Consider the following 24,940-nt stretch of genomic DNA (forward strand, 5'->3'; position numbering starts at 1 on the left):
TTCCATTGGAGGTGCCAATATTTAGCGTGCAGACATGCATTTGTTTTACTCGGACTAATTTACTTTAGGCCTGACTTCGTCCATGCGTCAAGAACTCTTGCCCATTTATTGACAGGACCGCGACCGGTTCTGCAGCGTCAAATGACGTGAACGCTCGAACTTTTCCTCGAGGCTTAGGATGTCCCCACACAATCATTTTGTTTTAACGGCATCAAATGAATTTTCTTGGTCGGCCTATTGCCAAGAGAGATCAAATTGGATTTAGCATAGTGTAGTAACTCCCACTGTATGCATATTTATCTTTGCCTAATCTATGCATTTCGTTTTTGTTTTACTGAGGATAGTACGGTAATAAATGGCTGCTTTCAGATCAGTCAAAACTGCAACCTTTTCAACAACTTCATTTTTCCCAACTGTCACCTACTTCATTCCTGTGAACTCTGGTATATTCATATAGAACTTCATCTAACCAACATAAGATAGCATCTGGTATCAAGAAAATTTCCTTGAGAAAGGTAAGGTAAAACCTCTCCATCCGACCACCCAAGTCAAGTGCGTCAAGTGTTAGCTCTACATGTAAAGAATTTTGAGGAACGTGGCGTATGCACCTTGTCTAGTCGTCACGGTCTCTTACAACATCTATCACAGGTACTTACCCATGCATATCGTCAACATCTTCCAATTCTTCTTGAAATTGACTCGTCGGTCCCTCCTAATGCGGCGTACCAGCACTTCAGCCATAAACGGAAGATCTGCAGAGACGGCACCAATTTCCGCCACATTGAATTGCGAGTCCTTGTGAAAGGGAAAAGCATCATTACGCGAGTAACCCACAAGCTGAAAATTGAAAAATGGAATTTTTTATTTAAATAGCACGAGCGTGGGGGTGGGGAAGCAAGAGACAAAGTTCAACGTCATAAAGTCCAATTAGTCAATTACTGGATGCACTATAAAGTTAATTACCTTGGGGTTGAACACTTTCAATATGTTGGGAAGCGTCGTTACATTACGCCAATTATATTGGCCACCGATACTCCAGGAGAGGCCCCGGTTCTCCATGAAGAGATCCGAAAACGAATTGGAGTTGGCTCCGGATGCGGCTGTCAGGGAATCGCCCATTGCGGCTATCACATCAATGTCACCTGAAATTGATAAGCGCGCACAAAGCAATTGAATTCATGGGACAAGTCTTCGCTTCTGTGCACGGTTCCGTTCGAGACTTTGATTGAAAGGCTTTTTGGAGGGCATAAAATGTACATCGCGACGCGAAACGATAGCAGATTGCTCGAACCGCGTCAGAGCAAGTTGGTTACATGAAAAATTGATTCTGGACTAAAGTCCTTAAAGCGCTACCATTAAATGTTTGCTAAAATCTCCAAAATAGTCCTTTCAGGTTTTTCGCTCGAAGGATTTGCAACGTTAGAATCATTCAGTCATCTCTCATTTCAAGCTCAATCAAACAAGTTCCGGGAATAGTCATTACCTGGTCGTAATTTATGGACATTGGTCGGAATTTCTGGACTTCTGGAATTATTCAATCCGCAGGGAAATGGCTCACTATCTAGAAACGGTTTTTGCAGGAAGTATCCGAAGGTTTTCTCGCTTGTCCGTCCCACACTGCGGAAAACGTAATTTCGAAAGGCATGGAAAAGCGAGCGATAGTTCAAGTCATCGAAGATAGTTGGTTGCGTGAAAGCCTCGGCTGTGTGGCTAGGATGATTGTGATTGGGACTGAGCCCAAAATGGATGACTAGTATCCCGAGAAAGCAGTTCTTTAGCATTTCTTTTATTTATTTTATTTCTCACTGGTGGATTTTGTCGTCTTCGCTGTCCCCGTCAATTTCGATATATCCTATACGTTTTGAACGATGCCCTAGCGTTAGCGGGGGTGGTGTATGTCATTTATCCTGCGTATCCCTAAGGAATTCCAACGTGTGCGTATGGGTACGGTGAAAATGCGAAATAGAAACGACCTGGAAGATAATAGGAAACGATAAAATGAATATTTTGTTTAGATTTGATGTTGATATGAAACTGGGATTTAGGTGGAACTAGGGAATTCTTAATTGAAAATGGTTTAAGTTGAGAGGAGAGGCATGTTTCCAAGCGCTCCTTTGGAACGCTTTAAGTTTTTGAATATAAATTTAAGAAAGTTGAACAACCACATTCTCAAAGTTTGCTACAGAAATAAAAGATGGGAAGGGATGAGCAGAATGCAATGGAAAAGTGTTAAAGAATAAAATTACCATAAGCAAAAAGCAGAGATAAGTTTTAAAATAATCGAAACACTGCTTTTCGTCAAGTTGGGTAGTACAGCATCAAAGTAATGCAAGTATAAATGCCGATCATTTCTTACAATCGAGCTGAGCATTTTTAAAAGTGCTAATTTTTCTCAAAATTGATTTTTTTTTCTTCTTCTTCTCTGCCCCTCAGTCCCATGTCGGTCCTTGGCCACCCAAAGTCATCGTCCCCATTCTTCACGGTCGAGTGACCACGTCCTCCTATCGTCGTACAACTTGCGTTTTTAACTGAGTCCTTTTATCTGTTTCGAGCTTTTCCAAGTGGTCATTTACGTTCCACCTTACCTTTAAGTAGGCGCTTGGGAATTCTTCTGTCAACTATACGCTCTACCTGCGGTACCCACTGCAACTTTCGAATCTTAATATGGATTCGTCGTATTATATGAATACCTTACTGTTGTACCTTATTCGCCATTCGTACCCTTACTGGGCCTAAGGTACTTTTGAGGTTTCGACTTTCGAAAAGATTATTGGCTTCCCCAGGACAACCCGATTCCAAGTTCTACCATATATATTGTGAACTTTCTTCTTCTTTTCCTTCAGCCTTTGTCCCGTTCAAAAGCGGGGTCGGCCCGTCGTGATTGGTTTCGTCATTTGGCTCTATCGAATGCCTGATCTGGATGCAATCTCCAGGTTTTTAAATCGCCATCCAGCCATTCACTTCGATGTTCAGACCAATTTTGGCAATTAAATTTGCGCGCGAATTACGTGACCATCAAAGACGCCTCTCTCGTAGTTTTTCCACGACCAGGCAACCTTGTATCGATCGTAAATACTCTCATTTCGGATGTGATTAAAACGTGTCATGCCACTAGTCCAATGCAACATCTTCGTCTCCATTATCGCCGTACATTGCCTTTTATAGTCGGCCAACACTCAGAACCATAGAAAGCGACAGGATGGACGACATTGCGGTGCATTTTAGATTTGAGACGTTCGCTGATACGTCGATCACAAAGGACACCAGTTGTGGAACGCCACTTCATCCAGGTTACGTTAATGCTTGAAGCAATTTCAGAACGCAGTACTCCATTGCCTGATAGCGTTTACCCGAGGTATTTCAATCGCTCAGTTCTGGGCAGGTCACTGCCGCTGATGGTGATTTATATTGAGAACTTTGTTTTGATGAAATATAATGTTTAGTTGGCAAGCATGATCTGCCTGCTGATTTCGTCTACTTGGTTGTTGTCCTCCGCGGGTAAGCAAAAGTACACAGTAGTCATATTCCTCGACAGTTCTCGCAACAGAGTTTGCCACCTTTTCAGCAATGAGGGCAAATGGCGCTTTTGTGTCAACCTTTCAGTATATTTTCGCCAGACCAAATAGTGTCCATGAGGCCTGATCGCTATCGCTATCGCTATCCCTAGCCATAGTCATTGCTTTTGGTAGCACTGGAGGTATCTACCCGCACCCTGCGCTTTGTTGTTTTGGAATATTTTGAGCGCATCCTTAACATCTTCGAGTGGACAGTTGGAATAGGTGCCTGTGCCACTATTTTTTTTGATGTTTGGACATTATTTTGTCACATTCAGTAGAACCTCAAAACATTGTGCCCATCGATTTTCTATCTGTTCTATGTCTCTAATAGGGGTGAAGGAGCACACTTCAGGAAGAACTGATTCAGAAGCCTGAGTCTCCTGGGTTGATGTGTGGTTCTCCAGAAGCCAAGCATCTCGTCTACCAAGACTATTAGTGTGTGATAGCCGTACCCTGCACGAGGGTTACTATTAACAAAACGCTACAGATCTAGACCGAGGGGTCGAAAAGCACTTCCTCCAATCCAGGGTGTTATGCGGACCGTGCCTATTGGATAATTTGCAGTTCGCAAACATAAAAGAAACTAAAAATACATACTGCACACAGATTTATCCATTAGGCAACGAAGAGCCAGGTGTCCACATTCAAGATGGAAGAAGTTGGGTGGTCAAGCACTGGAGCCAAGTTCAACATTAGTTTGCTGCGAAAACCACTACCAACAAAAGGCTTCGCTCAAAAATCAGGAACGAGTAAAGGTACGTCTGAGTTTACCAAATTAGACATCAGGAAGGAGACAGGTCTCAGTGGTGCCGGTGCCAAATGATATCTACGTGGTCTGAAGGACGTTCTTAAAGCAGACTAGGCCGTTATGAAGGCTACAGGTTATGAAGGACACACCCAAGCTTTCAGTATCAGATCGCAGAAAGCGAGGAGCCGCGGAAATAGGCCTGCAACAGGGAAATAAGAGATCTAAATCCAAGCCCAAGAGAGGAGAAACCTCGGGGCAGTCAGGGGTGAAGGTAGGAGAAATGACACGCGCGGTTACTATCCTAATACGGTAAAGAATATTCAACTGGCCACACTGCTGAAAGCGTTTCCGGAGCAAATACTCATTCGTGAGGATTAGGTAATAATTCAGGACCTCATCATCATGAAGATATGTGAGGATTGAAATAAGGGGGTGTTCACCAACATACGCTTTCCACCAGGTTTTATACCTGCAGACGGCGTGACGAAGGACATAGAGGACTAGTTTAGGACTATAGTTCCTAAATTGCCAATATCAAAGGGAACGGAACTGTCGAAATGGCCTGGCGATGATAGACCACCATCGAAAAACTGCATCTGCCATAATTGCAAGGTCAAGTTCCAATAATAACACTGAAATAATCCTGGCTCAAGAGCTCTGAATGTATCGGGGCAGTTTCGCGGAAGTATATAGGTAATTTGGGATCCCTTTGGAAAATGCAAGCCTCATTTTCAAAAGAAACTAACGATACGAATGTCTTTCAGACCGGCTTGCGTGTGTATCAGTGCAGCAATGATAACCAGCCCGGCATCCCTAAAGGAACTTCTGGGATTAATTACTCTCCATCTGGACACACAGACATAGCAATGAAGGGCGATCTTCAAAATGTTCAGGAGTACCAGGGAAGCGGAGAGCCGCCTTAGTCAAACGATGCCGATCACCACGGTATACAGAGTCGGGTCCTCCTTTTTAATTGAGGTGGCTACTTTGAAAACGGAGCTGCTTTAGGTACAAGTCCTCGGAAACGCATTTCGCTTTGGCAAGTCTACTTCATATCTCCACCTGGTGACTGCTGGGAGCTCTTTCTTAACGAAGCAGGGTTAACAACATTCGAAGTTTATTTCGGATGTTGTTGATTCAGCTGACAAGTGCCACCACCAGTGTTCTCGGTGGCGTGGTACGCCTTACTAATTTTGAATTATAAATAAAGTAATTGAATATGAAAAAGAAATAATTGAAAGGATTAAGTTATGAACCACCGGCCGGGCAGGTCGTTTTAGTAAATGTAGTGCCCGGATAGCTCAGTGGTTAGAGCACTAGGTTGTCATACGGAAGATTGCGGTTCAAATCTCACTGGTGGCAGTGGAATTTGCATCGTGATTTGACGTCGGATACCAGTCGACTCAGCTGTGAATGAGTACCTGAGTCAAATCAGGGTAATAATCCCGGGCGAGCGCAATGCTGACCACATTGCCTCCTAGTGTACCGTTACGGTCTTGAATGAAGTGCTCTAACACACTTCAAGGCCCTGATCCAATATGGATTGTTGCGCCAACGATTATTATTATTATATTACTAAACTGGTGACCCCGAAGAAGTCGCACGATGGATTGGAAAGAGAAAGAATTTGCAAAGTTTTTAATTGTGCGGAAATTTGCAATTGCGACGATTGTGCCTAGGTAGAGCGAGGTAGCGCAGCCAGAACTTGAGCGAGAGCCGACATCGTCGCAAGGCCAGTTTCGGGCTGTTTTTTGTGTGCCGCTCGTTGCGAGGACGGTGAAAAGTGGTTAAACCAGAAGGAATCAGACGCAGCACCATGGATGTGGCTTCGAAAGAGCGATCGTAAGGAATTCATTTCGTGGAATGCCACCGTCGTGGTCGTGGCCGCCACGTAGTTGAATTCTGCAAAGGACGTCTCGTATCAGCGCCGACTGAAAGACGCAAACAATTCCGTTGATTCTTTTGTACCCCCGATGTCTAGTGATGAAATCATTGATCAGTCCGTTGAGCCACCAGCCGCTAAGAAGCGGAAGCTGACTTCAACGACGTGACCGCAGGGAGCCGGACCCGCCGACAAGGATCATTCGCACACTCAGGAGGCCCAACCTCAAAAATGCTGTCAAGGCAAGCCGCCGCAGGTAAAAAGTTTTTTTTTGTTGTAAAATTTTGACATATTCCTTCCGTGTCCTAAATTTCTAGTTAAAGCATAAATAAGTGTAGAACCGCCGCGAGGGGCGGCAACGATATTCTTTTTAAAATTCCTCGCTGGAGTTCCGTTCTCATGGCGAGTTTTTTTATTTTTGGTCTGCGCGTCAAGCGTCCCCTCCGGGGTACATCGGTGGTGTTTCCTTTTCTGTCGTACGGGGATTTGTGGGTGAGGTCTGCCGTAGTCAGAGCAGGGCCTTTTAGAATTCGGTCTTCGACAAAACGCGCGTCGTAAACTTAGCTTTTGTGATGTTGATGGACGACAAAGGCGTGGCAGGCCCATCGGACTCTCACGTGACCGCCCTCGCTATGTGCGTCCCTCCATTCTGGCGACTGAATCCTGAGCTGTAGTTCGTCCATCTGTAGACGCCATTCCAGATGTCCGGGATCACGGCGGAAGCGACAAAGTTTAATTACACGATTGTGGGCCTGGATGATGAGTCCATCCTCCTGGTGACCGACATAGTCAAATCGGCCTCCTACACTGTATTGAAAACAGAATTGATCAAGCGCCTGTCAAAAGTGAGTCAGCTAAGCTGGATCACTTGCTGGCAGGTTTGATGTTGGGTGATCGAGCTCCCAGCCAATTGCTTCACGAAACAAGGCAATTGGGTGGAAGCAAGATCGAAGACGATCTATTGAAGTCGCTCTGGATGCGACGACTTCCGGAGAGCACCCAGCCGGTCCTCGTGTGCGTCTCCGGTTCTTTGGAGGCGCTGGCAGCTGCGGCTGATAAGGTGCTCATGCACGCGCGTCCAACTACAGCGGCCGTTCAGCAGCCTTCTGACGAAGTTGGTGAACTGAAACGCGAGATGGCCGCACTTGTGATCAGCATGGCTGAGATGAGGGCGACGCTGGACGCTCAGCGTTCGGGCGCCAGATCGCCAGCTCGCTTGCAGTCTTCTGTTCGGAAAGGGCGATCGGGTAGCCGGTCGCCTGGACAGCCTACTGACCGAAGCATTTGTTGGTACCATCGCAGATTCGGCGAACAAGCTACCAGATATACGATCCCGTGTAAATTCGCGCCAACCTCAAAAAACTAGGTCCACGAACGCAGCGCCACGTCACCTTACAATTTATGACCCTCTCAGCAGGCGCGATTATCTTGTAGATACTGATGCGGATATTTCGGTTCTTCCCCTTCTCCGTATCCCACATCATCGGCTATTTCCTCAACCTTTGAAACTTGCGGCGACAAATTCCTCGCGTATTAACACCTACGGGTACAGGCAATTGGACGTGAGTCTTGGCTTGCGTAGGACGTGCTTGGCTTGCGTAGGACGATCCCGTAACTCACGGACGGATCAGCACTTCCTCGGGCCAACGAGGTCTACTAATACCGGTTCAATGCATACTACCCGACCAGGCTCCCGAAGGGGCTGGCTGCCACAACTACCACCTTGGAACAGCTAGGCTCACATTATCCCATTAATAACGACAAGGAGTTGCCAGCTAGGGTGTCGCAATTACTTGTTCGGGCACCTTGGGGACGCCACTCTCCCTATCGTAAGTGACCCGTTGAGAATCGTTTACGACCCCTGAGGATCGCACGGTCTTGCAGGATACGTCAGTGTACTCTAAGTAAAAGTATTAGCATTACTGGAAACCCGTCGATGATTCGAGTTCCAAACGTATCAGTCACCCAAGCTACCGTTAAGGCCTTATAGTCAGTGGCGACATTATCTGGAGTAAAGAGGAAGGACAAAACCACTCTAAACATGATCAAATTACCCGCCACTTGATTTCCGATTATGAGAACGTAGTTGTGGAGGGTGGAATCTACTCGGACTAATTAACAGTGACTAATTCGGAATGACAAAGCTTCACCACCTGTGCTAAATCAAGGAAAATCTGGACTTATTGCAGCAAACCAGATCACGGGAGCTTTTGGTCCCCCCTCAAACATTCTTCCAAAACTATCGTAAGAAAAATTATCACAAATAATTCGCTGATAAAGTGGCCGCTCAATCAAATATTCCATTGTCCCCGAACAAGTAGGCTATTAATCGTTCCAGGGAAAGAAAATCCCTTTAAAGTAGGAACTGGAAGTATTCAGACATGCCGGGGATTCTCTTTTAACTTTGGGAAGTGTAGGAAATTATGATATATGATAATACTCTTTCTACATACAAGGTGGACCATCTAGATGTTGCTCGTAGAAGTTCGTCATAACTTTGACATATGTTGTCAAATGAACAAGTGTCAAAGCATGTTTGATGGGTCATGTTGAGGAGATTAACCATGGATAATTATACGCCTCGTGAATGTGCTGAAATTTGAAATTGTTCAGTTGTATATCCAGAAAAATGTTTCCATCGTAGGCATTCAACGTGTATTTTAAAGAAAAAAATAGAATAAAAAAAAATAAGATGTCGCGTCATCCCATACTTTGAGCGCCACGATCAATTTATTGACGACATTCTCCTCTGGTCGTATAATATCGAAAAATATCGGTTTGGACTGGCTACTGCGTTCGTCTGATTCAATTTCACCAGAATTCCTATTTGGAGGGATATTTGAAATCCAAAGTTTACTTCGACAAACCACAGAATCTGGCTCAACTGAACACCAATATCGAACGTGAAATAGCAGCTATACCGAAGTCTACATTCGAGAAAATGATGAAAAATGCTGAAAAACAAGCCCATTATATCGTCGGCGCAAATAGCTGACATTTATTTTCTGAAACCAAAATAAATGTCTACGCAAAGAGGCACGAGAAATCGAACAAGGAATCGAACCTCGGACACACGGTAGAGGAGAGAGTTTTGCACTACTGACAAAATAAACTTGACGTAGAGAAATATGTCATGATACCTTAATAGGCATTGGAAACAAGCCACCCTTTGCTATTATTTCCACAAATCAAGGGCAATGTGGAGGACTTACAACTTTGGAAATAACTACTTTTCTTTTGAAGCTGCAAATTCACTGACGAAAATAAATTTAACAATTTTGGTGATAATGATAGGGGCCGGTCTAAGAAAAAACAAATGAGGAACCTTGGTATACTGGCAAGCATCCGATAATTGAATAATTTCAATTCAGATGACATCTAGTAAAACTACACTTAACAAGGCTAAGACCAACCTGACTATACCGTGGAACTCTTTCGCACTTTTATTTTTAGTGAATTTATCTGCTGACAGATGAAACTAAAAGAGTTGACCTCAATTTAAGTATGAAAATAGGTGGAAAATAATGTTAAAGGAAGAGAGGGAGGGAGTTCTCAAGTTTAATTCCTATTTTGCTTCCCAACATACATATTTTCCTAGAAATCAATGCGGTGCGGTGAAGTGCTCCCAAGTGACCTCATATGTCATGTAGGGTGCTAAACTCGAAGGGTGCGACCTAGCAAGCTTACTTTAGATTTTGTTTAAAAATTGAGGGAGCCCTGAGTCCGCTTTCGACTGAATGGCAAACCGGATTTGTTAGGAAGAAACTTTCTCCCACTGTAGCTTTTAGCTGCTTCGGTCAAGCTAGTTTCAAGGTAAAGTTGAGGCAATATGATGAGTTGGCTTTGCTTTTGGCGAAACCGCGCTCAAAGCCAAGGAACCCTTGGACCACAAACGGTGAGACGGAATTTCTTAGTCAGTTGGTCCGGTCCGCCACATTGGGCACCTTTAATATTGTTACCTCTTAAAAACCTGAGTGCTGAAACTTCTGTTTGCATCCCCTACTTTATTAATAAAAATGCCAAATGTGTACAGGATCTAGATAGTCTCAACCAGGTACTGGTCTATAGAGAGATCTGCAACCACTTTCTATCTGATTACTCAGCTCTAGCTAGATTGTGGACACTTGGTGGAGAGTTCATAGAAATATCTGTTTGTAAGATTGTGAAACTAGCTAGATTCAGCTCCTATTGCCCATCACAAAGCCGATTTGGCTAGGCTATCTTCCCTTCACTGTCCTATACATATTCCTTGTGGTAATTCCTTTCTTGATCTCGAAAACTGCTTTCATATTATATGATTAGAAGAAGAAGATGTATAACACAGCATAGATAACTATAGTATCTATCATAAGCATATATTACAACGTTTACACTGTTTGTACTGGTGGCGATTTGGATACCTTTCGATTAAACGTTTCGTGAACGTCCTGGACCCAAATTGACCGGCCTAGTAACAAAAGGATTTCCTTAAATAATGTAGGTTTGTGCTCGAGAGTACTATTGAATGGTATGAGTTGAGCTCCAAAATGAAGTAATTCATACGTATTCCTATAGAATCCAAATTAGTCTAGAACGCAACCCTTAGCATCTAATTGCGATTATAATGTCACACAACAACGAAATCCAACTTTATCTTCGCAAGACTAAATTACATAAGAAATCATTGCAACAAGTATTGTGAACTGCAGTGAAAGTAATTCGTCGCCACATATCAGTCGTAACTGCTAGATTTGTTGAAATTTAATAACGAATACCGAGTAATGTGACATAATGGCAAGCCCGGAGACAATGCAATCCGATGAACTGTCTTAATCGAGAAATTGATTTCTTACGACCCAGTCCATTACACACCTACAAGAAAGCTGGCAAATCACGTATTGCGGGTTCGATTTTCAGACGCCGCCACCTTATTTTTGCACAACATTCAAGTCACTCCTAAGACCCGAATCATTAATAATTTTTGTCACGTTATTATTAGGATTCGATAAACGAAAAATTTACTGCGTACTTTATGGGCAAATGTATCTTTTTTGAGGGTCAAACGTATTATGTTGTTTATCGTTGGATAATGTTAATGATATGAGCAGCATAATGGTAGTTTGGGACGACAAGACATTGTCACTAATGTCATATTCGTCAAAGCAAAGGATAAGATCAGGTGACCTTTAAAGATCTAACAGATTGCGTAGGTACTTCTCTGTTTTAAGGTTTATGTGCGTGTACTTTTATCTGGAAACATTTTAATGCATTCCCATGTCTCCAATGTGTCCTTTGCGTGCGAAATATCGCCGTGAATTACAAAAGTGGTCGTAAAATGAGCGCAAGTGAGGTCTTAAACTTAAAACGTTTTCAATGTCATGCATCGGATGACTGACTCTGTACGCAGATATGTAAATGGTGAATGTTAATGACTTTCTCATTCATGAGTTTGTTACAAATAAAGTAGAATTCTTCATTCTTCCTAGTATATATTAGGAAGGGGGAAGCGATTTTGATCTAAAGATAGAAAGCAAGCTGGAAATAGATTGACGTGAAAGATGAGTAACGTAAAATATGAGTTTAGTTTGGGTGGCATCAGATAGTCTGGATTGAAATTTTGTGATTGGTAATGTAATGCATATTTATCTTATGCGTTGGAAACCAAATGTAGTATAAAATCAATTCTGTACAGCGAACACATACGCGATTAGTATAACTTATCCATTATATGTAGAATTCTTTGCTGATCGTCTTTGTATCTTATGCAGCAACGTATAGAATAACTGAACTACTTGGTGTTGTTACCTTCTTTATTGCTCAAGGCAAAAATTACAAATTTCATTTCGATAGACTCGTATTAGTAGTTTCTGGAATTGAAAAGAAATTGATAGTTTCGGAATGAATAAATAGATATTCGAGTTGATAACTAGCAATTAAGAGGTTAAACCCGCCTCAGAAAAGTGGCGAATAAGGAGAGTTTAGGTTCGACCGCACCTTATTACAACTCCACCGAAGAACTTGCCGTCATGTACTTGTCCTTGGTGCTTCGTTCGCCACGTGTCCATATTTTAAAACTTACACCGAATGGTCATGAATTTTCCGTACAAACGTCTCCTGTTTACTCCTTCGTAGTATATACGATATTTAAGTCTAACTAAGAATTTTGTAAATCAAATTCAGATTTTTCAAACTAATTTAAGACCCTTCTAAATTAACTTCAGACTTTTCTAAACCAATTTTAGGATTTTCCATTTCAAATTGAAATTTTTCGATTTCAAATTCAGAATTTTAAAATATTTTACTATAAAGTTTCATACCAACTTTTTACCGTTGGATAAAGTTCTTCTAGCAGTCAAACGGTAGTATAGGTCCCAAGGCGAATGTGGATTGGTACCCACGATGGAGCATAAAGCCTGCGAAACGCCTGCTGAACCAATACAAATAGTTCTACTACCAAACCCTATCTCCACCTCCACGTAGCGATCGCTGGGAGTTCTTTCTTAATGAAAAACTGCTGAAGGAGAAAGATGAAGGCGAGTCTCTCGCGCCTAAAAACGGGACAAATTATACCAACCGATCCTCCAGGTTGGGGGTTGGGTAGGGCTGACAACCCTATACGGATAACTGAAGTTATGAAGCCACGGAAAGAGCCCGGACAGGATGGATCTTAAAGCCATGATACCGCCAACGACAGCAGAATGACAATTTGCGCATTTTCTCATGGAACGTGTACTCCCCGTAAAAAGATGGAGCTGTCAAGCAGCTGGCCGATACCCTTTCCCAATATAAAGCTGATGTAACAGCGCTACAAGAGATGCGTTGGGCAGGGAGCGGTTCCCTGGAAGAGAGCCACTCACCATATATTATAGCAGCTATCCAGTGAACCAGCCAAAAAATGAAACCTGCTGTTATCAGCTTTGAAAATGTAAGCGGAAGGCTATGCACTCTGCGCTTCCGAGGCAAATTTAGAAATATAAGCCTCATTAACTTTAACGCCCCTACAGAGGAGACTGCAGAGTCGGAGAAGGACACCTTTTACGAGGCAGTTGAGAGGACCCTCGATGCCTGTTCCAGGTATAATATCAAAATCATACTTCGAGATTTTAACAGTCAAGTAACGACGAAGCCCGTATTCAGGCAATACGTTTGCTCCCATAGCTTACATAGGGATACCAATGATAACGAGCTTCAGTTAGCAGTATCGCACCAAACTGTTGTCGGAAGTACCTGGTTTATGCGGAAAGCGGTCTATAAATATACGTGGGCCTCTCCAGACGAGACCGCTTTGACCCAAATTGAGAACCAACAAGTCTGTGAACTAGAATAGAACAGGAAGCAACCGCACCAGGCACGGAAGTTTTACCAACTAGTCAGCAGGATGAAGCCTTATACACCTTGCTGTTCATCCTACCGATACAGAGAGGCAAATCTGATTTCCGACAGAATGCGCATATTGGAGCGATTGGTTGAGTACTTTGACGAACTACTGAAAAATCAAACTATCGAGTTGGAGGTCCGGCCTCCCGACGAACCAAGCGGTTCGTCTACTAATGCTCAAAGTATGGGACAGCGAATCAATACCTGACGACTGGCAATGAGGCATTATCTGTCTCGCACATAAAAAGCGGGATATCACGCGGTGCAGCAATTATAAAGGTATCACGTTGCTGAGTACCATCTATAAAATATGCTCCTCTATCTTGCTAGGCCGGATAGCCCCATATGCCCAGAACACCATTGGCCCATGCCAAAGAGGCTTCATTCTAGGCAAATCAGCAACAGATTAGATTTTCTCCCCGCGGCAAGCGATGGAAAAACTATTGGAATATGGGCATCAGTTGTTCCATCTTTTCATCGACTTTAACGCCCCCTATGACAGCGAAGCGAAGGTAAAACTATACACGGCCATGAGAGGCACCATCCTCTTCAAGTCTGCCCAACTACTGGTCTACGCTGACGATATCGACATCATGGGAAGAACATCCAGAGAATTTACCATCATCCAGATCGAGCAGGCGATGATTGGCGCCGGATATTGGGATACACATTAATGAAGGCAAGACGAAGTACATGGTGGCAATGTCAGCGCCAAAGCCAAAAGAACGAACAACATCGAGTCGCACTAATCAAACGAAAACAATGAAGACGGCAGACTACAACTTTGAGACCGTTGATAATTTCTCCCATCTTGGGTCGAAAATCACAACGGATAACAGCTACGACGATGAAATCCGCGCACGGTTTTGGCAACCAACAGAGCCTATTTCAGCTTACAAAAATTGTTTCGCTCCAAACGTCTCACCATTGGGGCAAAGCTCTTCCTGTACAAGACAATGGTCTTGCCAGTCCTTATATATTCCTCGGAAACTTGGGTTCTTAGCCAGAAAAATTGTGACCTCTTGGCCGCGTTCTAGAGAAGAATCCTCAGAAGAATTTTTTGCCCCGTACATGACGATGGTCGATTTCGTAGTCTACATAACGACGAAATCTATAAGCGATACCATGGCCGTTTGGTTGTGGATAATATCCGGTTCAGCAGGTGGCATGGGTAGATCACCTACTCCGTATAGATGAGGTTGATCCAGCGCGGAAAGTCTGTAAGGGCAATATCTATGGTAGAAAAAGAAGACGAGGCGGACCCTGCCTGAGATGGAGCGATAGCATATGCATCGAATTAGTGGACCTCTGTGCACAACCGGGATGTCTGGAGTTAAGGCAGGCCTAGACTGAATACCGGCTGTTGCGCCGCTAATGATAATGATGACTCAAGAATGGGCAATTCGTTCAGTTTGCTAATCAGACAGATCAATTAAGTTACTGTTCGCGATGCGCGGGAAATTCTGGTTGAAATGTCGTTCCAAATCATTCTGGATAGGTAGACGACTGCAGTTTGATCAACGGGAACAATGACAACTCAAGACAAATCGTATTAATAGACAGGACAGACTGCAGTGTCGGCTGTTTTGTGTCTGCATAAGTAACCCTGTCCGAAAAAAGAAGCAGATAGGTGGACAGACGAAGAGTCTAACAGATTGAAAGTTAGCTGATTGAAGGATTCCGAAATTCTACAGTATCCCATCTGACGGATATTGTCGGGTAGTGGGCCATGAAATGGCCTGATCCGCAATGGATTTGGAGTCCCATCATGATCTGTTACCTATTAACTGGCACTTCCATTCGACGCCTACGACAGCAAAGAGCTTGTAATCCTTTGCTGACGAAAGTTTGGAGCTTCCTAGTAACAGTGGCAGCCACTATTCTTATACAATTCACTTCGGATCAAGTGCTATGGATACATCGAGCATAATCAAAGTGAAAATTTTGGCAGAAACAACACTACACAGATCAATTACTCAAAGATCTTGATATACTCCCTGTTAATCATCATCAACGGCGCGACAACCGGTATCCACTCTAGGCCTACCTTAATAAGGAACTCCGAACATCCTGGTTTTGCGCCGAGGTCCACCAATTCGATATCCCTAAAAGCTGCCTGACGTCCTGACCTACGCCATCGCTCCATCTCAGGCAGTGCCCGCCTCATCCACTTTTTCTACCATAGGTATTGCCCTTATAGACTTTTCGAGCTGGATAATCCTCATCTGTACGGATTAAGTGACCACAGCAACCTATTCAGCCGGATTTTATCCACAACGTGACGGTCATGGTATCACTCATAGATTTCGTCGCTATGTAGACTGCGGAATGGACCATCGTCATGTAGGGGGCCAAAAATTCTTCCGAGGATTCTTCTCTCGAACGCGGCCAATAGGTCACAATTTTTCTGGCTAAGAACCCAACTTTCCGAGGAATACATGAGAACTGGGAAGATCATTGTCTTGTACAGTAAGAGCTTTGACCCTATGGTGAGACGTTTGGAGCAAAACAGTTTTTGTAAGCTGAAATAGCCTCTGATGGTTGTCAATAACCGTGCGCGGATTTCATCGTCATAGCTGTTATCCCTAGATAGGAGAAATTATCAACGGTCCCAAAGTTGTAGTCTCCTATCTTTATTCTTCCCGTTTGACCAGTGCGGTTTGATCTTGTTGGTTGGTTGGTTTTCGGTCCTAATGTTACAACCATATATTTTGTGTTGCCTTCGTTAATGTACAGCCCAAGATCTCGAACTAATCGCCGCCTGCTCGATCTGGATTAAGGCAGCTTGTCCACTTTGGGCCATTCTTCCCATGATGTCGATATCGTCAGCATAGGCCAGCAGTTGGGTGGACTTAAAGAGGATCGTACCTCTCACATTTACCTCAGCATCGCGGCTCACTTTTGTTTAGGGCCACGTTAAAGTGGACATATGATAGGGCATGCCCTTGTCTTGGACCGTCGTTGATGTCATATGGTCCACTTGGTGTAATTGGTCGCCTCCATATTTAACCAATTCGGCTGTAATTCCGTCAGCTCCTGCCGACTTATGATTTTTAATGCGATGAACTGCACGGACTTTTTCTTCTATACTTGATGGTGGCAGTATTTCTCCATCGTCTTCAATTGGCGAGACCTCTAGCTTGTCGGTGTTCTGGTTGTTCTGTAGTTCATCAAAGTACTCAACCCATCGCTTCGACATTCCCATTCTGTTGGAAATCAGATTTCCCTCCCTGTTTCAACAGGATGACCATCGGGCTTTAAAAGGCTTCATCCTGCTGACTTATTGCTAAAACTTTCGCGCCTGATGCGGTTGCTCCCTGCGCTTGTCGAGATCACAGATTTGTTGACTGTAGTTATTGCAGAATCCATTTCCCCCTTATATGTGCTGCAGAGGGTTGTGTTGTGGATGGCTTCAGTGTTTTGAGCTTGTAGCACCATGACAGCGAGATAGTGATCTGACTCTATATTGGCCACCTATAAGTTCTAACATTCGTCAAGGTTGATAAGTGGCGGCGTTCAATCAATACGTCGTCAATTTGGTTGGAAGTGGTCCTATCTGGAGGGGCCCACGTTTGTTTGTGGACCACTTTCCGCGCAAACCAGGTACTTCCATCAACCATTTCGTGTGACATTGTTAATTTGTAATCCGCAGTCCGTTACTATTTGTATTTTAATGTAAGCTATGCGAACCAACGTATCGCCTGAATACGGGTTCCGTCTCTACTTGGCTGTTAAAATCCCCAAGCATGATTTTGATATCATATCTGGGACAGGCTACGAGGGTAAGTTCTACTGCCTCGTAGAAGGTATCTTCTAGTCTGCAGTCTTCTCTCTAGGGCATGAACGTTAATGAGGCTTATATTTCTAAATTTGCCTGGGCTTGGCCTTACCCAACCCCCAACCTGGAGGACCAGTTGGTACGATTTGTCCCGTTTTTACTTGATTACAAGAGCAAATTGAGGACTAATAAATTTAGGGAAGCGGTTCGAAGCTCTTTTGACCAAATGATCAACGGTTCTTGCCTTATAGGAATGACATTGAGGAAAAATTTCGCAAGAGCAGGATCACCACAATTGGAGAAAGCTGAAACCCTTAAACTTTCTCGTCTTTTCGAATGTAATCTTGCTTAAGAGCATCTCTGAAGCTATAAAAACAAAGTAATAACTAACTCCAATCTGAATTTGAAGAAAATGCATGTAATCTACTTAAAGCTTTAATGTATGTAAATAATTGCAGACAAATATCAATGTACTTTAAAATGCATGAAGTATATGAATGTATGTATATCATATGAGTAAATCCAGGTTTGCTATTCATTAAACCAACAAATGCATGCATTGCCATATCAGAGACTTGTATGCAGGAGACTAACTCGTTTGTAGGTAAGTCTTTATAGTCCATGGAGGTGATTGGCTTGCAGCCAGAAGTGGCAATGATTACCATTTCTTAAAACATTAAATGTACCGTGTAACCTTCGCAGAATGCTGAGTTACTTGCAACTATTGGTGTTGCAGTGAAATTCCACAATACAGTATGATACTATAGATTTTCCCAGACGGAAGTCGAATGTGTGTTAAGAAAGTTGTAATAAGAACCAGATTGGAGGTCACCCTCTGTTTGAAACGGGTTGAGATTCATGGGTGTTTTTATACCGACCGATTAATCATTATATATACATATGCATTTTGCAGATTTATCTAACACAAAAATGCATTCAATAGGCAGGTAATAAAACATTCAATAGGCAGGTAATAAAACGCGGTGAAAAACACGACCTTGAATCGAGGGTCTATTCTCAAAAAAATCAAGAAACTGTTTCTCAATGGTGTCTAGGCATCAAAGTGCTTCAAAAAGTATTAATCGGGAGCTTTTCTTTGATACCCCACATGACTATACTCGGCTAACAAAGTGTGCAGCCCTCTTTGACGTGTATACCCCCCCCCCTCCCTTAGCTCAACGGTGAACAGTGTAATTCAATTGGGGGCTCACAGTTTCAACCGTTCTTCCAAATTGCTTGTCAATAGTTGTCACCGTTTCCGAGAAACCTGCGTCTGGCACATAGACGGACGCATAGGGAGACAGGCGGACAGATAGTGGACCGATTTAAATAAAGTTTGATTTTCAACAAAATCTCATAAAGGCACATCCACATAAATGCATTTTCTAGGCGAGCTTGGGGTCAGTATTGCAAGCACATCACTACAAGTATCAACTATCCTTGACAAACAATTTCAGCAGGAAAACTGAAATTTGACATTATGTCACTCGGGGCCGCCAGATCAACCTTATAATTGGAGTTCTTCACATCCAGCGCCACAGCCAATACCTGCTGACCCTTGTTTTTAGCGATCGCAATGTGCAATAAGACATGGTTGATGCAAGCGGATGCGGATTTAGAGTTTGCATGTAGGACTTGATAATTTCTCCTATCTAGGGTCGAAAATCACAACCGATAACAGTTATAATGATGAAATCCACAAACGGTTATTGGCAGCCAACAGAGCCTCTTTCTGCTTACAAAAAACTCAAGCTCTTACTGTAAAAGACAATGATCTTGCCAGTCCTCATGTATTCCTCGGAAACTTGGGTTCTTAGAAAGAAGAATTGCGAACTCTTGGCCGCCTTCGAGAGAAGAATCCTCCGAAGAATGCCTACATAACGACGAAATCTATGAGCAATACCATGACCGTCAAGTTGTGGATAAAATCCGGCTCAATAGGTTACAGTGGGCGGGTCACTTAATTCGTATGGATGGGAATGGTCCAGCCCGAAAAGTCTGTAAGGGCAATATCTATGGTAAAAAAAGAAGACGAGGCAGACCCTGCGTAAGATGGAGCGATGGCGTAGGTCAAGATGCCAGACAGCTTTTAGGGATATCGAATTGGTGGACCTCGGCGCAAAATCGGGATGTCTGAAGTTCCTTATTAAGGCAGGCCTAGACCGGATACCGGTTGTTGCGTTGTTGATGATGATGAAAAAAAAATCTTCTTGGGCAGTGATCCGTGCATGATTGACGAACTTTTATATTTCTTCCAGGAGGCTGGAGTCAGATTATAACACATGTGGGTTCTTTTATATTTTAGTGGAACAGCATTTCCTACCCTCCTTTTTCCTTTTCTCTCCCTCGGCGCTCCAACCGTTCGCTGTAGTTATTAGAGTCGCGGAGAAGATCTCCGACCCACATCGTGTCAGCAACCTTTCAAGCAGCCTCTACGGGTTTGTGCGTCAAGTTCCGACTCGGCTTCCTGGTTTTGGGCTGAAACCCGTATGGATGGAAGCCGCAGCCAGGTGTTCTGCATCTCAACACTCTTCTATCCTGGATTCTGCAATGCATCCTGTTTTTCGGACTTCAACACTTCGCATACTGAAATCTAAACGGATTCTGTTTATCATTACCAACCGACGATAGTGACTAAAAGCACTAACCTATATCCCCGATATACGAGTATACCCTTATTTAAATATTATCAATTCAAATTATTTATTGGAAGAAACAAAGAAAGAACCGAACTCAATAAACACGTGTTAAGCCTTTTCTGACCAAGAACGATAGTATTTTTCTGGCAACACAGACTAAGTGCCTGTCAATAGCCCTGGTGATGCGCTTCGTGGGTGGTATCAGGTCGTCCCTATTTTGGACTGGTAGCCTGTTGAATTAGAGGGACAAACAAAAATCAACAGCAGAAACTGGGCTTTTTCTTAGGGAGCGGGAAAGGCATTTGCATACTCTCTGCTGTCGTGGTAATAGTAACAAAAACAATGGTGGCTCCCTTGAAGGAACACATGAAAGGTCTGATCGGCAAAGGTCATCTGTACTAATGGCATCCACATCTTCCCTATGTTATGCTGAGCGACGGAGGAGGGTGGAGACTTCAAGGTGCGCGTATATAAGAGAAATGAAGGAGTGCTGAACTTGAAATTTCTAATGAAACAATAAAACAAATGAAACAACATGAATCTTTGAGAACTATCTCGATAGTTTTCACTCCGAAACACAATTTTTTCCCATATCGCTGCTTGGAAAGGACACAACAAATTTGCGATGATTAAAGGATCAACGTCGGGCTCTGCCTTCATGGTTGATAGCAGCCAATTCGGGACACTTATCCTCTGAGCGATTAAGGACTCCACAAATGTCACCATTTTTTTTAAATTGACGAAGAGCCTGCACCCTTGACCAATTTGGCTAGCAGGACTACATGTTTTCTCCCACCTATTGCCCATATGGAAGAGATTTCTCAAATATCTCCACTTCTGAGAGGTTTTCTGATTCCTTTAGTTTTAGTTTTGGTGATATTCTTCAATGATTTTGTTTTTGTTACTTTGGTTTTGTCTTTGTAACGTCTTACCTATCCACAAATCTTGCCCATCTAGGATTTGGTCAGGTCAATTTCGCCTTATACACTTTGGGCATTTTTGACATGTTGGAGTATTTGAGGCAACATGCTGTGTTCTGTCCTCATTTAAATTAAAATAAAATGCCGAGATTGCGGAAAGAGATAAAAGAACGCAAAATTGATCGTTGAATGCTATTTTGTGATTTATGTCGCCAATAAAACGACGTGGAAAATTCAGCTGCCGGTCCCGAATTAAATGGCGGCGATTTCGTGGGGAAAAAGGAGAAATGGTCTATCTTTTGGGATCATCGACCATGAAGAATGTTGAAAAAATGTAGAATCAAACTAAATACTAAGGTTCACAAAGAGGCCTATACAACCCTTGGGGTGCCCAAGCTTGGAAAGTTAGATATTTAGCTTTGGAATGAGAGTGTTGAAGTGAGTCTTTACCAAAACATTGACCAATTTGCCGATGAACGGTTAAATAAAGGAAGTGATCGCCGTTCTCTGAGCCCTGCATTTTAAAAAACTCGGGAAGGTGTGAGAGGTCTGTTGTTAAAGGTTAAAGGTCAAAATTAGCGCACTGGAATTTTAATAGTGCTGTTTAGCTAATCCCAAGAACTATAGTTTGCTTAAAGATGACGGGAATATTTGGAAGAGAATTAAATCCAGGAAAGCATCAGGAAGAGCTGCCATCCAGCGCTCTGGATCAGTGAGTTCTTCAGTCGGGTTAACGAGGAGGTTAAAACGCCACCTAACTGATAAAAAATACTTGGAAAAGAAGGTAGTATAGGAGAATGTTCAAATTGCCATCCGATACAATAGTCGTTCCACATCATAAAGATCTTTGACACAAGTTCATCTGACATGTTTTGTGGCAACACCTAGTGTCATGGGAACTCATGGGCTGGGTTAAATTGCTCTTCCACAATAAAAGGACTAAAGTTCGAACTGCCGTAGATATATCAAAACCGCTTCGTACCTCCGTTCGTGTTCATTGAGGGAATGTCGTCTTACCACTTTTCTTTGAAATTTTGGAACTATTATACACCACGGGTCTAGTGCCCTACATACTGCCACACTATGCAGATGATGTTTTTGGTGTCTTGTCTTATAGCAAAGTTGGTCTCGAGCAACTTGTCCAAAAATTGAATAATCGTGAAATGATGATGAACAAAACAGAATTTTTGATGACCTGCCCCAATGAAACAGGGGCCATCACTATCTGCTAATGTTGAACTGCATGAAATTGATCATTTTAAACCCAAAATTTATGCGGTGACGCCCTCCCTGTCACATGGTTCTGAATACTGGCCTTGTAGAAATGGAGATAAAAATATTTCGTCGGATCAGTAGCAAAACATATGCGGGTTACAAACGAAATGAGGACATCCACGATCGACATGGGGTTACAAAGATCGTGGAAAAATTACCAGAGAGGTGTCTTCGATGGTATGGACATGTAGTTGACTCTGGCGAGAATTCATTCACTTACCGAGGTTGGTCTGAACACCAAACTCGATAAGCAACGATCAAAGGACCGGCCGAAGCAACGATGGCTTGATATCTCAACTTTGTATAGGTCAGACCTAAGAACGAGCAGACCCCACCTCTGAACAGGACAATAATGAGCGAATGAACAAAAGAACGCTTCTCCATAATATTCTTTCAATGTATTCATTTTGCGCCCATAATACTAATATCTATCCTTGGGGCTTGCGTATCTAAAATTGGGTTTTTTGAGGTTTGTGTCTTATATAAGTAGTCAAACGAAAGTTTCCCAAATGTGATACTAACAATGGTAAGGATATAAATAAGCCTAGATGTGATACCATCCGAAATTCGTACGACAATGCTGGCTAGAGTTGGCTTGCGAATTTTTTTAGCACAAACCACCAAGGGGCGGTAGCAGCGATAGATATCAGAAATACCTTTAATTCGTTCAACTGGCAACTGGGTTATCGTACGGTAAGAGACAGGTGATAGGTCGAAAAATTATATTACGTCAGCAGGCGTTTCTCTAGGTTTCGTAGTGGGATTCCTGCTTTGGAATATCATATCTAATATAATGTTTGGCGTTCGTGTGCGAAAGGAAGCAACCTTGATAGGCGATGATCTTTGTGAAGTAGTATTCCAAAGATATGGAACTGTATGGAAACCACGGATGTTTAAACTGGTCCTGGGGACGAAAAGATGGAAAGGATCTTCATAACCAATGACAGTTATGTACTGGGGCTTAACGTGAGTACCCGCCGTGTCGTCCGAACCCAACCGTCTTCTTAAGACATGGGTTAATTTACTTAAGATATGAAGGAGGAGCAAGCAACAATGGTATCCTTGCAACAATATTCATACTGGTGGATGCAAAACATACCTTAATATCTGCCAAACTAATGAGTACGGCACCCTAGTTGCAAGCACAGCTTAACGCTTGAAATTGTAACCCAAACGGCCATGAAACTCCCATTAGGGGACCAACCGCAAGTACCTGGGCCACGAATACATATCCCAGGAGTTCTCCTGAGACATATGAACTCGGAGGGATATCCCGGTGCCCATCGTACCATATAACCTCTGATGAGGCTTCAAAACCGAAACCTCTTTAGATGATTTTCCGCAAGTTCAAGAGAACAGGTGGAATCATTCGTTTATTAGCAGTAATTGCAAAATCCAAAGCTTTGGGACATTCGCCTGCTACATCACGACGATCATGTCAACATTTTGGTTGACAAAAATGGAGCCGTGCCAATAATGATCATTAGATAACTCGGAGGAATACTGAATACCAAACTGAGCTTGAAGAGGCAATGGAAAAGGATAGTTCATTTCTATTATGAAGCAGAAAGAGGTATATAATCACCGGCTTCTGGTCATAGAGATGGGTAAGATCCACCTTGCTATACCCAGCTCTTGGCTAAGGGGATGCTGTGAACAATACTTTCAACAGAAGGGGGTGAGTTTTATACATTAGATGAAGTTGTCGAAAGTGACTGTGTACTTCTGAGGATCTGTACAGGAGATGGCAGGAACGGTAACGTAATTTCGAAAAAAACAATGTCAAGTTTTTCTGGATTGAGCAGGGAAAGCATGATGAGTTCGTAATTTGAATATCCTGATGTAGACCATGGGCTTCCCTGTGAAATAATACTTTATGGTGGTCCCGCCAGGATATAGACAGAAGATTACGAATGGTTTTAATTTTAGTAATCTGATCTGATTTAGCAGTGGCCCATTTTGAAGCTTTAATCCATCAAAAAATAATTGGCTTATAATGTTAGTAATCTTGGAGTAAAACAGACACTCTGAGTGAACAATCTGTTGTTTTTATTAGGAGCGACGAACTCGCGGTAAGTTTCATTATGCCAATTTAAGACGACAAGAAAAGTATAAATTCACTGTGCATTGTAAAAATTCCATTTTTAAGGGTTCATTTGCACGACAAAACCTAGTTATGTCTGTCTGTCTATCATACGCACTTTTCTGAGAAACCGATATTCTGATTGACGCGAAATTTGGTGAGAAGGTGGGAACTGTGAACGCCCAGACATGTAGTGAGTGACATTTTTTCTATGTTTCGATTAAGAGAGGGTCCTCATACATGAAACAAGTCGGAATACCGGAAGCTCGCGCTTCGGGTATAAAGGTTTTGTGTTCATCTTATGTAAGAGACGCACATTTCTCTGTCCGTATATAGCTACAAATCCAACATAATCCTTCATATTTTTCCAAACTACGAGACATACGTACATATTAGAGCCATAGATATCACGCTCACCCTAAACAAACAAACTGCCTATTACCTGCTGTACACATATATGCACGTATCTAAATTTATAGTACCCATATTTCCGATTTACGTCTTATATCTATCTGAATTAGGCACTAGCCGCAAAGTTCATTAGCACGCATATATTATATACCTACATATACACCTGTCTGGTTGACAAATAACTAACAAACTAAAACAAAATAATTGTCTGCGACCCAATTCATAAGAATTCATTTCGTTGTGGTATTGACGAATTGATATGTGATGATGACGTCATGCGGGTTGTAGAGT

The 24,940-nt window shown here is 42.8% G+C and overlaps 1 protein-coding gene across 2 annotated transcripts in view; it reads right to left on the reverse strand.

Moving 5' to 3' along the window:
* LOC119656063 (phospholipase B1, membrane-associated-like) overlaps positions 1-24,940 on the reverse strand; it is a 70,275-nt gene that overhangs the window by 42,953 nt on the left and 2,382 nt on the right. For both annotated transcript variants that reach the window (XM_038062340.1, XM_038062341.1), the window contains exons 2-4: positions 1,484-1,973; positions 964-1,142; positions 657-837 (exon numbers count right to left, since the gene is read on the reverse strand). In XM_038062340.1, coding sequence (XP_037918268.1) covers positions 657-837; positions 964-1,142; positions 1,484-1,781 — 658 coding nt within the window. In that variant the 5' untranslated portion in view covers positions 1,782-1,973. The remainder of the gene's footprint in view (positions 1-656; positions 838-963; positions 1,143-1,483; positions 1,974-24,940) is intronic.

This window comes from Hermetia illucens, chromosome 4 (genome assembly GCF_905115235.1).
Source record: "Hermetia illucens chromosome 4, iHerIll2.2.curated.20191125, whole genome shotgun sequence".
NCBI classification, from domain to species: Eukaryota; Metazoa; Arthropoda; class Insecta; order Diptera; family Stratiomyidae; genus Hermetia; species Hermetia illucens.